Below are 11405 nucleotides of genomic sequence, written 5' to 3'. Positions count from 1 at the left end.
AAATAAATAAATAAATAAATAAGACTGGCGTGGTGGCGGGCACCTGTAATCCCGGCTACTCATGAGGCTGAGGCAGGAGAATCACTTGAACCCGGGAGGTGGAGGTTGCAGTGAGCGAGAGGGCCCCGCTGCATTCCAGCCCGGGCGACAGTGTGAGACTCCGTCTCAAAAAAAACCAAAAAAACAAAAATTAGCCAAGTGTGGTGACCCTCTCCTGTAGTCCCAGCTACTCGGGAGGCTGAGGGAGGAGAATCACTTGAGCCTGGGAGGCGAGGTTGCAGTGAGCTGAGATGGCGCCACCGCACTCCAGCCTGGGGGACAGAGTGAGACTCCGTCTCAATAAACAAACAAACAAACAACAGAGCAAAACCGAAATGAGGAGGGAACGTGAGACAGGAGTGCCAGCTGGGAGTCGGCACAGGGAGAGGCAGGGACAGGAGTGCGAGCTGGGAGTCGGCACAGGGCGAGGCAGGGACGCTCCTCGGAGGCAGAAGCTGGTTCCTTACAGAGGTGGAAATAAAGAAGCCGACTCTGGGGAGACTGGAGAAGAACAGAAACGCAGGAGGCAGAAATAAATACTGCGGATGGAAGCAGAAACAAAACAAAATGTGAGCTGCTCCAAATCGGCGGCGGAGCGAGCTCTGGAAGAGCGGCGGTGTGGGAACCTCCGGTGCCTTCCTCTCCCAGCTGCAGCTGCGTTCCCAGGCAGGCTTCCCCGGCAGCCAGGGACGGAGGCCCAGGACTCCGCCAGGGGTGGGTCCGTTCCCCTTCTTGGAGGGAGTGTGACCCACAGGCCCCACGGAAAGGCAGTGCCATCCCCGTGACATTCCACAAGGCCCCGCTGGCCGGCCCCTGATCTGCCCCTAGAGAACAGCAAGCAGGCAATGCCCTGAAGCCTGAGACCCGGGCACGCCGGCCTTTGCCCCAAGGAGGCTGGGGACAGACAGGCTTCCTCCAGGCTTCTCAGCAGGAGATGAGCAAAACGTCCACAGAGCCAGTGACTGCGGGACCCACGACAATCGGGTCACTCCTGCAGGGAGGAGCAGTACCTGGACCTGAGCCTGGGGACTGGCAAAGGAACACAGCTGGCGAGCGGCCCACAGAGCGGAAACCAGAGCGCCGCTACGGCAACGGAGGCCACCGCGGGCACCAAACGCGCCCCTTGAGGACAGGCGGCCACGGCACAAAAGCAGACTGGGCTCGGAAACACGTGCTTTACAAACGGGGAAATGAGTGAGACCATGCAGGAAAGACCGCAGCTAGACAGAAGGTGAAGGCCACTGCGAAGAGGAAGCTCGCAGCCAGAGCTGAGTGAGAGCCCGCGGGCGGGAGGGGGCAGGGCGCGCGGGAGCCTTCCCTGCAAACCCAGGGCGTTCCAGGAGCAGCGACGCGCACGGGTGGAGGACAGGAGACCAAGAATGGCATAACATTTCCCAGAGCAGAAGGAACGCGCAAGCGCTCACACTTTCAGGCAAGGCAGGTGAGGAGAGACACAGGCCTGCCCATCCTGGAAAGCTCTTGGACTTAAAAGATGAAAATAAATGATCCTGGAAAGATCTCGAAAGATCAAGAATATAAAGCTTTTTTTTTTTATTGTTGTTTTTTGTTTTGTTTTGTTTTTAAATAAAACGAACTTCTAAATGCTGCCAGAAAGGAAGAACAAGCATCCATGAATTGTTCGGAAAAAAAAGGCTGATATCCAAGAGTGCGGCACTGGGCCAGGAACAGAACAAAGTGAAGTGACCTAGGGGGAGACAAGCGCCCATCCAAGGAGAGGAGCCAGTGAGAGGCGCTCACCAGGAAGCGGATGGGCGGGGGCTTGGCACTGAGCACAGTCAGGTCCAAGGGAAGATGCATAGGAGTGATCCTGCAGAGATGGCAGCGAGTGGCAACGGAATCCCCCCGCATTGAGAGAATAAACCTCTGGGCTCTGGTTCTGTTTGGAGTCTGTTGGTGGGGTTAGGGGTGAGTTAGGGGAGGGCACTGCCACCAGCCTTTGGGTATATTTCTCCTGCTGTTCACTGTGTGTAATAGACAAATACCAACAAGAAGAGAAGAGGCCAGGCACAGTCGGTGGCTCATGCCTGGAATTCCAGCACTTTGGGAGGCCAAGCAAGGCAGGAGGATCATCTGAGCCTAGGCGTTTGAGACCAGCCTGGGCAACATAGGGAGTTTCTGTCTCTAAACAAAACAAACAAACAAACAAAAAATTACCTGGGCATGGTGATGCACGTCTGTAGTGGCAGCTACTCAGGAGGCTGAGGTGGGATTGCCTGAGCCTGAGATATCAAGGCTACAGTGAGCTGTGATTGCGCTACTGCACTCCAGCCTAGGCAACAGAGAAGGACAGTGTCTCATAAAAGAAAAAAAAAAAAAAAAAGGAGAAGAAAAGCTTCCTGGACCTGCCCACACCATGGTGTCCAACAGGTGACTGGGACCCCATGTCCTCTGGCCGGTTCTCACCAGGGCCTCATGGGACTTTCCTGCTGGGGCCTGATCTGAAATGCACCGCTTCTTCAGACGGCTGAGGGTTTCTGCCCACTGAACCTTTGGCAATGCCAGGCGAGACGGGCAGCTCCAGCCCCACCATCACTGGCATCCTCTGGGCAGGTGCTCAGTGTTCCCTAGGGCCCAGGAGTGAGCCAGATGCCACCTTTACTTTTGTAGGCAAATTAGAACTTTTAACTTCTGCCCATCTCTCTTTTGTCTGTACAGTGTGATAGTCTTGCTAACCTACTGCTGGATGAGTGAGTCTGGCTGTCACCAAGCAGCAGGTGCACCGTCCCATGGGAGAGGCAGGGGGTGGATGCACAGAACTCCGGGGTTCTCTGGGCACCCTCTATGCTTCCAGGCCTGTGAATTGGCACAGCAGGAACACAGATCTCCAAGGTGCACAGCCGGGGGCTCAGAACCCTGAAGGTCGGTGCTATCCCACTGGAGAAGTGACCTAGTCCAGCTGAGCCCCTGGCCAGCGGCGAGGAGGAAAGGATGGACATCAGCCATGACTGACACTGACTACCGAAGCTGGAGCTTCGCCCAGCCCAAGAATGTTTCTGTTCTAAGACTTCTGTCTTTTTTGTTTTTTTTAGAAATTATCACAGGCAAATGTTACCTTGAAGACTCGGTGGCAGCTAAGTGTGAGCTCAGTGTGGGGCATGAGTGTTCTGAAGCTGCCAGGGCTGGACTGCAGCAGGTGCCATGGGGTCCGTCATAGCCCCTTGGGTCTCGCCATAGCAGGCCACGCCGGCCACATTTCCACCGCACTTAAAAAGCCAACTGTTATGCATGAACTAGAATAACACACAGAAGACTTAGTGAAACTGAGTGTTGTATTCAGTGTTCTCAGCTCCTCTCTCTCGAAGGTTCGTCTTTCCACCAAAGCTGCCCTGCCCTGCAGCAGCAGGAAGTGCCAGGAATTAGTGCCCTATGGAAGCATCCCCATGCCATGACAGGCTGGAGCTGGTATAAACCATGGCAACACCAGGGACTGAGCCCCAGTGGGTCGCAAGTGGTCATCTTGATGCTGGACCCCTCACCAGCGGCCTTCCCTGCCGACGTCACCTCCCCCACCCTACCAGAGTCTCCCAGGACCACCTCCTACGTAAACCACTTGAGCTTCCGTCTGTCTCATCTGCTTCTGGGGGACTCACACTAGAAAAACAAAATTAATTATTTTTTGCTATATGGAGTGGTGTGATTTGAAATCCTTCCATGGATAATGACTGCTTGCTTATGTCTTTAAAAACATTTTTTTTTTATTTTCTTGAGACAGAGTTTTGCTGTTGCCCAGGCTGGTCTCAAACTCCTAGGCTCAAGCGATCCTCCCATCTCAGCATCCTGAGGAGCTGGGACTACAGGTACCCGCCATCACAGCTGACTCCAGCATCTTTGTTTTCCGAATATTGAGTCCAGACATGGAGTTAGACCACAGCAGGCATGCGGATTACACCCTCTAGCAAGAAGGACACCATTGACAGACATGTAGACTTAGGCTGTACCAGGCCTGTATACCAGGGGGTGCATTGTGAGTAGGTAGGTGTGTGTGTGGGTGTGAGACTGTGTGTGTGTGTGTGAGAGGGAGAAAATGTGGCAGTGTGTGTGTGCATGTGTGAGAGCATGTATAGGTGTGTGTAGGGGTGTGTGTGTGTGTGCATATGTGTGTGCATGTGTGAGATTGTGTGTAGATGTGTGCCCAGTCCTCGCAGCAACCTTGCTGGTGAGTGCTCCTGTGGTCCTTGTTTTACGAACAAAGAAACAGGTTGAGCACTTTCCGGAAGGCTGGTGACCCACGAGCCCCATGTCACACTTCTCAGTCTGCCTGGGGCCCTCGCTCTCAGCCTGGACACTCGGCCCCTAGTGAACAAGTCATGTCAGAGAGAACCCGTCTGGTGCCCCGTCTCCGGGATACATGTGTCCCTTTGTACATATATTTAAAAATTCATTTTGAAAGAACGCAAAAGCTCCACTGCCCTCCTTCGCATCTGTGATTTCTTGATTTTCAAACACTGAAAGGCTCATTTTGCTCCTGGAGAGATTCTGCTCGGCGCCTCTGCCATGCTTGGGTTGGGAGTGAAAGTTTTCCTGACTTATTCGGGACACTGTCCTCAAATATTTGAGATGTTGGGTGTCTGTGAAGGCCCCATGGTTATGAGCCATGGGAAGAGGCTTCATGTGACTCAGTGACCGGAGAGTTTGTGGGTGGAATTGGGGGGTGCTGAGCTTGGAAGGGGAAGTCGCATGGGGCCGGGGCTCTTGGGAGCAGAAACGAATGATGGGGCCCACGTCTGCCAGGACAGAGCCCCCCACCTCGAGGGCTACATTCCCAGGGCTACAGGTCCATGGTCCACCCATCACAAGGTGGCCAGGACATTGGATGGATAAGGCAGATGAATGGACCAACAGCTCAGGCAGGGATGCAGGGAAACCCACAGTTACCCATGCTAGGCCCTCCAAGTGGGCAGGAACGTACTTCCCAGCTTCTCATGTGCCTACCTCCTGCCAGCATCATCCCTGCACCCACGCTCAGCACTCTGCAGTCCAATCTCTGTCTTTCCCAAGGAGACTCTCCCCACTGCTTAGATGTATCAAAAGTCCTTTTCCACCAGGTAAATATTTTTACTATTTATTTATTTTTTCCTCTTTTTACAAATAGAGGTGAGGTAACGCTATGTTTCCCAGGCTGGTCTTGAACATTGGCCTCAAGTGTCCTTTCTCCTCGGCCTCCCAAAATGTTTACAGATGTGAGCCACTGCACCCAGCCAATTTCATATATATGTATTTTTTTTTAACTTTTTAAGTTTATAGCAAATAACCAACCAATCTTGAATTTGTACACACATCCTAACCTTTCTGGAATCTGCATGGTAGCACTGGGTGGGGGAGATGGCTTACTGCTCACCCATCTTTGTGGGGTGAGGTCTGCCCTGTCCTCCACATGTGGCCTGTGGACACCCAAGCTGGCTCCATCTCGGCTCGCCTGGGCCCTGCTGGCCTGGCTCACTTCAGGACCACGCTGTAGTCTAAGCCAAGAATCACGTCCAGGTGGGAGAGGAGGAGGTGAGGATGCTGGTCTGGGCGGGAGGCAGGCAGTGGTTACTTGGTGCGGCCCTGGGGAGAGGCGGTCACTTTGTAGGCTCAACCCCCGAGAGGCCTGTCCAGCTTGGGTTTGTGGCTCCTGGGGCGTGTTTATCACTGCGGTGCAGTGGTCTCTCCTCCCTTGCTGCGGTCGGCCTCCTCATGTCCCAGCAGCCCCAGTGTCTGTACAGACCATGGCCCCTGAACAAACCATGGGAAGGCCAGGGTGGGGCCAAGGATCTCGGAGACTGGGGCTTGCTCTGCCTTGCTCTGGGGGTGATGATGGAGGCACCAGTGCCCCTCTCTCCAGCGCTGCCACTGAACCCAGGCTGCTAAAGTGGGGCCACTCGGAGGATCCCTCTGAGACCCCTGGGACAGGAGCCCTGCAGTGGCCCCACTGCTGCAGCTCTGACACTGTGTCCCCACTCCTGTCCTCCCCAGTGGCTTTCCAAACGCTCCTGCCCAGGGACCTGCCTGTCCTAAGCTAAACCTGAGACCTGAGGGTGGCTCTACAGGAGGCCCCTCCAGGACATCACGTGGCCCCGCAGGCCTGTTTGACGTCATGCCTCTCGTGGTTTGACGCTTGCTAGGTCCAACGTCTCCCCAGCTTCCCTTGTGGCTCCCCCTCCCAGCAGGCCTCCCAGGGAGCCGGTGCAAGTCCCTCCATCCCCACAGAGAGGCCTGCCCAGAGCTGGGGGAGAAGCTCTTTATTTGGAGTCAGGCGGATGGGAGCAGGGAAGGGTCATGGCTGGAGGGTAGGTCCAGGCAGTCCGGGCTCCGTGTCTGGCAGCAGGGTGGACTCTGGGTGCAGACTAGGGGCTGCTGTGCTAGGAAGAGCAGAGGTTAGGGAGGCCATAGGGTAGGGCAGAGGCCAGGCCCAGAGCTCCCTCCCCAGGATCTGCAGCCCCCACATCAGCCACTGCTGGGCAGCCTTGGGGCTCCAGAGTGACCTCAGCTCCTCCAGTGACCGGGCAGGCCTCTGAGCATCCTCAGTGAGTGGACTGGGGGAAGACGACCGAGTGGGGACAGATGCAGGGGGCGATGGGCCGAGCTGACACCTGAGGGAGCCCAAGGGAGGCCTCGCTGTGGAAGGGCCGAGGAGGACGCTCACTCGGGCTGGCAGGCGCGGGAATAGGTGAAACAAAGGACTTCCCAAATGTCCCAGGAATTGTGGGTGGGCAGACTCTGAGAGGTGCCAACCTCGTGCCTGACCCCGGGGGGTCTCCCTGCTTGTGTGGGATGGCAGGAGCCAGAACAGATGGACCTTTGAACCCTGGGAACCCAGGACTCTGGGCTTGTCCAGTGTCCTCCCAAAGGCTCACTCACGCTAGTGTTCGGGAGTGCAGCTTCCTGCAGAGACCAAGAAAAACCCAAGGATGAGAAGACGCCCTGGACCAGGGCCCGGACCCCATCACAGCCCAGCGCTCAGAACCTCCAACGACGAGGACCTTAAGCAGGGCCCGGACCCCATCACAGCCCAGAGCTCAGACCCTCCAAGGATGAGGACCCTAAGCAGGGCCCGGACCCCATCACAGCCCAGAGCTCAGACCCTCCAAGGATGAGGACCCTAAGCAGGGCCTGGACCCCATCACAGCCCAGAGTTCAGACTCTTCAATGACAAGAACCCTAAGCGGGGCCCGGGAGTCCCTGTGAGGAGACTCAGGGCACACGGGGAATGCGGGGTACATGGGAGGACACAGGGGTCATGGGACACTGGAGGTCACAGAGAGACACAGGGGGAAACACGGGGGACTGGGCACAGCTGTCCTCTCACCCGTCTGTAGGGGTATGAAAATGTCCTCCTCCGAGAGTCCCTTGTGCTGCACGAATTTCTTAAATTCTTCCAGGGCCTCCATGTTGATGTCAGGATTCCTACCTGCAGGTGAGGTGGCTACAGGTGAGCCGAGGTGGGGACAGCGACATGGCCCTGCAGGGAGCAGATGCCGAAAGAAGACAGCCACGGCCCAGCACCAGGACAGGGGGAGAAGCCCGAGAGTGGACCAGAGTTCAGGGGTGGGGCTGGGAACAGAGGAGACGGCCACCACCCAGCACCGGACAAGGGGGAGGGGAGGCCCGAGACTGGACGGGAGTTCCGGAGTGGGACTGGGGGACAGAGAAGACGGCCACTGCCCAGCACCAGGACACGGGGAGAGGCCCAAGAGTGAACCAGAGCTCTGGGGTGGGGCTGGGGACAGAGCAGATGGCCACCACCCAGGTGAGAGGTCCCCAGGAAGGGGGACAGTGGCGGGGACTCTCCAAGCCACTCAGCAACCCCAGGGGACCTCGGCAGCTCCCAAAGCCACGCTGCAGGGTCATAGCCCTCACCTGGAGGGACCTTGTGTCCCAGAGGCACTGGCCACCTTCCCACCCTGGAGGCTCCCTGCGCCATGAAGAGCCCTGTTAGGATGCTACCTCCCCATTCAGGTGACCCTCCTACACTGGAGACCCCAGAAGCAGTCCTTGGCAGGTTCATGTCACCGAGGCCGTGTCTGTCCCTGCCTGGCCCACCCCATTCCCACTTCAGGTACTTGGACCGCCTGCCCAGCGGTGCGCGGCACATGAAGGCCGGCACAGGGGGCTTCCTCTTCCCCCCGTGCCAGGGCGTGGTGATGCTGGTTCCACTGGCTTCTGGAGGCAGAGACCGTGGGGCAGGACACGCAGGCCCCAGCGGGCCCCTCACCCATGAGCTTTCCCATGTGGAACAGGCCCCCACGGTGCTGGTCTTTGCAGTAAAAGACGAAGTGGTCCCTCCCGGGCAGCTCCTGCACATATATGAGCTTCCTGCCTCCATCTGTAGATGACAGAGAAGATGGGTCATTCACAGAGAGAGCACTCAGGACCACACGAAGAAACACTCAGGAATGTCTCAGTGGTCACCCAGGTGCCCTGGACACACCTGGTGTCTGACGTCAGGGCCACTAGCCTCCGGGGAAGGACGGGCCAGCCCCTCCTTGGAGGTGGGCAAGGCTGGGACCCTGGCAAAAGGGCAGCCCGGGCACTCTCTGCCTGTGGTGGGGCTGGTGCAGCTGGGGTTGATGGTGGGGGAGGGTGGCGGTGGGGTGGGGGAGGAGCTCACAGGCACTGAATTTGCCGGGCTCCTCCGTTTTCCACATCAGGATTTTCTTCTGGACGCACCGATCCTCCCTCCTGGAAAACAGGAAACACGTGGGCAGCGGCTCCCAGGACACACCTGGGCCATCCTCAGCTCACCTGGTGCATGGCCTTGACCTGGCGCCTGAAAATTCCACTGCTTCCCCCCTCCCCACCGAGCTTTAGCATGCCCGGGATGTTTCCCTCCAAGGCAGGGGGTGATTCTTACCAACACCCAAAACCAGGATGGGGCAATGGGCACCAGGTGGGTCTGGGGAGGGGAGATAGTGGCCTGAGGGGCCCCGCAGTGGGCAACACTCACATGAAGGTGAACGTGGCTTCCAAGTCCCCACCGCCCAGGGCTGTCACCTTCACTGGGGACACCTTCCTGGGCTTCCTGTCCTCCGGAAAGTCCTTATCGACCACCATGGCCTTCACATACATCCTCCCCTCCTCCTCCTCCTCCTCCTCCTCCTTCTTCTTTTTCTGACACAGTCTTGCTCTGTCACCCAGGCTGGAGTGCAGTAGCACAATCTCGACTCATTGCAAACTCCACCTCCCAGGTTCAAGCGAGTCTCCTGTCTCTGTCCCCCAAGTAGCTGGGATTACAGGTGCACACCACCATACCCTGCTACAGGCTACCCTTTCAAGACTCATTCTATAGCTAGCAGATGGACAGATGCATAGATCAATGGGACAGACAATAAAGAATCCTCAAACAGACCTGCACACATATACTCAATTAAGTTTTTACAAAGATGCAAAAGCAATTCAATGAAAGATAGCTTTTGTAGCAAATGGGCTGGAGCAACTGGACATCCACAGACAAAACCACCAAACAAAAAGAAGAACCACAACCTACGTCTCACACCCTGTATGAAAATTAACTCAAAATGGATCATAGACCTAAACATAAAACTTAAAACTATAAAAGCTTTAGAAAACAATAAGAAAACTTTTGGGATATGGAGCTGGGTCAGGAGGTTTTAGATTTGTCACCAAAAATATGATCCATAAAAGGAAAAATTAATAAAATAGACTTCATCAAAATAAAAACCTTTTGCTCTGTAAGAGACCCTGTTAAGAGAATAAAAAGAGGAGCTAAAGACTGAAAGAAAATATTGACAAACTACGTGTTCAACAAGGAATTAGTTTCTATACTTTATAAAGAATTTTTCAAAACTCAACAGTTTCAAAAATAGAATGTAGACAAAAGATGTGAAGGGACACTTGACTAGAGAGATGTAGATGGCAAATCAACACATGAAAAGATGCTCAATGCCATTAGTCATCAGTGAAACGCAAATAAAAGCCATGATATATCAGTACATACCTATCAAGGTGGCTGAGATAAGATCATAGTGCTCACACTGAAGCTGGTGAGGATGCATGGAAACTGGAAAGCTTCTGAAAAATGGCTTGACAGGTTAAAACAAAACAAAACAAAAACAAGCTAACCCTGCAACAAGCATAGAACCCAGCAATAGAACCCCTGGGACTTTGTCCCAGAGAAATGAAAACTGATGTCAATGCAAAAACCTGTACATGTGTCATAGCCCAAATCTATAAACACAGACGTCCTCCAACAGGTGAATGGTTAAACAGACTGTGGTACATACATACCACGGAGCACTACTCAGAAGTAAAAAGGGATAAACTACTGATAAATGCAACAATGGGATGACTCTCCAGAGAATGATGCCGCTGCATGGGGAAAAAAAAGCCAATAATCCCACAATTTTATGATTGCAATAGATGACATTCTTGAAATGAGCAGATTGCAGTAGTGGATAACAGGTCTGTCACTGCTGGGGTTGGGGCTGGAGCAAGCCAGGTGAAGATACACATGATAGCTCTGTGTGGCTTTTTACAACTGCCTGGGAATCTACAGTGTCTCAAGATTAAATGTTTATTTTAAAAACCACAATGAGCATAAACGCTTTAAAAAAAAAAAAAGAAAAATTTAGAGCCAAAGACTCAGCAACTCCACTCAGAAGCATCATTTCCACAGATACACTCCCACATATGAATCAGTAGATGGGTTCAATCTTTACTTACAAATCTTGGAAATGCCTCCAATATCCATCAAAATAACAATGATAAAAGTTCATTTTTATGTTTGATTTTTGCAGACTTTCTAGATACCTCTCATTCTTTGGGCACAAGGAATACATCAGTGAATAAAACAAATGTCTTGCACTCGTGTGGCTCATATTCTAGGTGCAGGGGACATAAAATGAACAAAATAAATAAGTGAATTGTGGTGCCAGCTATCAATATCTTGCCTCCAGCACCAAATGCACCCTTCACGGCCGATTCTGAGGTAATGGAGCTGGAGCCAGCAGGCGCTTCTCTTGTGCACCTGGCGCGATGCTAAGCTTTGTTAGTAGAGGCGTAGGGGAAAGTGCCTCCCAGGCTGGGTCCAGGATGCCTGGTTCTAGGATGCTTCCATTTCTCTCTTTTTCTTTCTCTTACTATACAGATGGCAGTGGCACAAGTCAGGAACATCTGGCGGCACTCACCACATTGAATTCAGGGGACCCCCCAGATGGCTTCCTATGGAGATTCAGTGGCATCCGCACATGTGGGTTCCCAGTGACTTTTGTAGGCTTCCCAGCCCCAGCCCACCTGCCTTGGGAGAGAAGAGAGGCTTCCTGCTTGCCAGACGCAGACTGCATTTCCCTGCCTGCTGGCCTCTGCTCTCACCATAGGCCAGCTGTGGCCGGGCAACCCAGCAAACT

At 54.2% G+C, this 11405-nt stretch overlaps 1 protein-coding gene and 1 long non-coding RNA gene across 4 annotated transcripts; one reads left to right on the top strand and one right to left on the bottom strand.

The window, feature by feature from the left end:
- The first annotated feature begins 265 nt into the window (after nt 1–265).
- LOC144334993 (uncharacterized) lies at nt 266–1933 on the top strand. Its single transcript, XR_013405339.1, has 2 exons — nt 266–398; nt 438–1933. It is a non-coding gene; the product is annotated as an uncharacterized LOC144334993 (long non-coding RNA).
- Nucleotides 1934–6266: 4333 nt separating this feature from the next.
- Nucleotides 6267–10361, bottom strand: OBP2B (odorant binding protein 2B). 3 transcript variants are annotated; one of them, XM_077967258.1, is made up of 6 exons: nt 8987–10361; nt 8651–8721; nt 8255–8365; nt 7349–7501; nt 6901–6924; nt 6267–6396 (listed from the first exon to the last, which is right to left on the bottom strand). In XM_077967258.1, exons 1-5 carry the CDS (start codon nt 9106–9108, stop codon nt 6902–6904), a joined length of 480 nt encoding a protein of 159 aa, XP_077823384.1. In that variant the 5' UTR covers nt 9109–10361; the 3' UTR covers nt 6267–6396; nt 6901. The 3 variants fall into 3 exon arrangements, with proteins under 3 accessions (XP_077823384.1, XP_077823385.1, XP_028690488.1); XM_077967259.1 differs by having other exon boundaries at nt 6267–6657; nt 7349–7450; XM_028834655.2 differs by having other exon boundaries at nt 7349–7450.
- Nucleotides 10362–11405: the final 1044 nt, after the last annotated feature.

Source organism: Macaca mulatta, chromosome 15 (assembly GCF_049350105.2).
Source record: "Macaca mulatta isolate MMU2019108-1 chromosome 15, T2T-MMU8v2.0, whole genome shotgun sequence".
NCBI lineage: Eukaryota > Metazoa > Chordata > Mammalia > Primates > Cercopithecidae > Macaca > Macaca mulatta.
Note: the sequence above shows the minus strand (reverse complement) of the source record. Positions and strands in the feature narration are given on the sequence as shown.

What these genes read in the sequence shown, in the direction of transcription:
- OBP2B (XM_077967258.1), bottom strand. Translation starts at nt 9,108, where the DNA reads ATGTATGTGAAGGCCATGGTGGTCGATAAGGACTTTCCGGAGGACAGG. An exon ending in GAAGCCACGTTCACCTTCAT is followed by an intron (nt 8,722 to 8,986) that starts GTGAGTGTTGCC and finishes CCTGTTTTCCAG; the next exon opens with GAGGGAGGATCGGTGCGTCC. An exon ending in CCACATGGGAAAGCTCATGG is followed by an intron (nt 7,502 to 8,254) that starts GTGAGGGGCCCG and finishes TGCTCCCTGCAG; the next exon opens with GGCCATGTCGCTGTCCCCAC.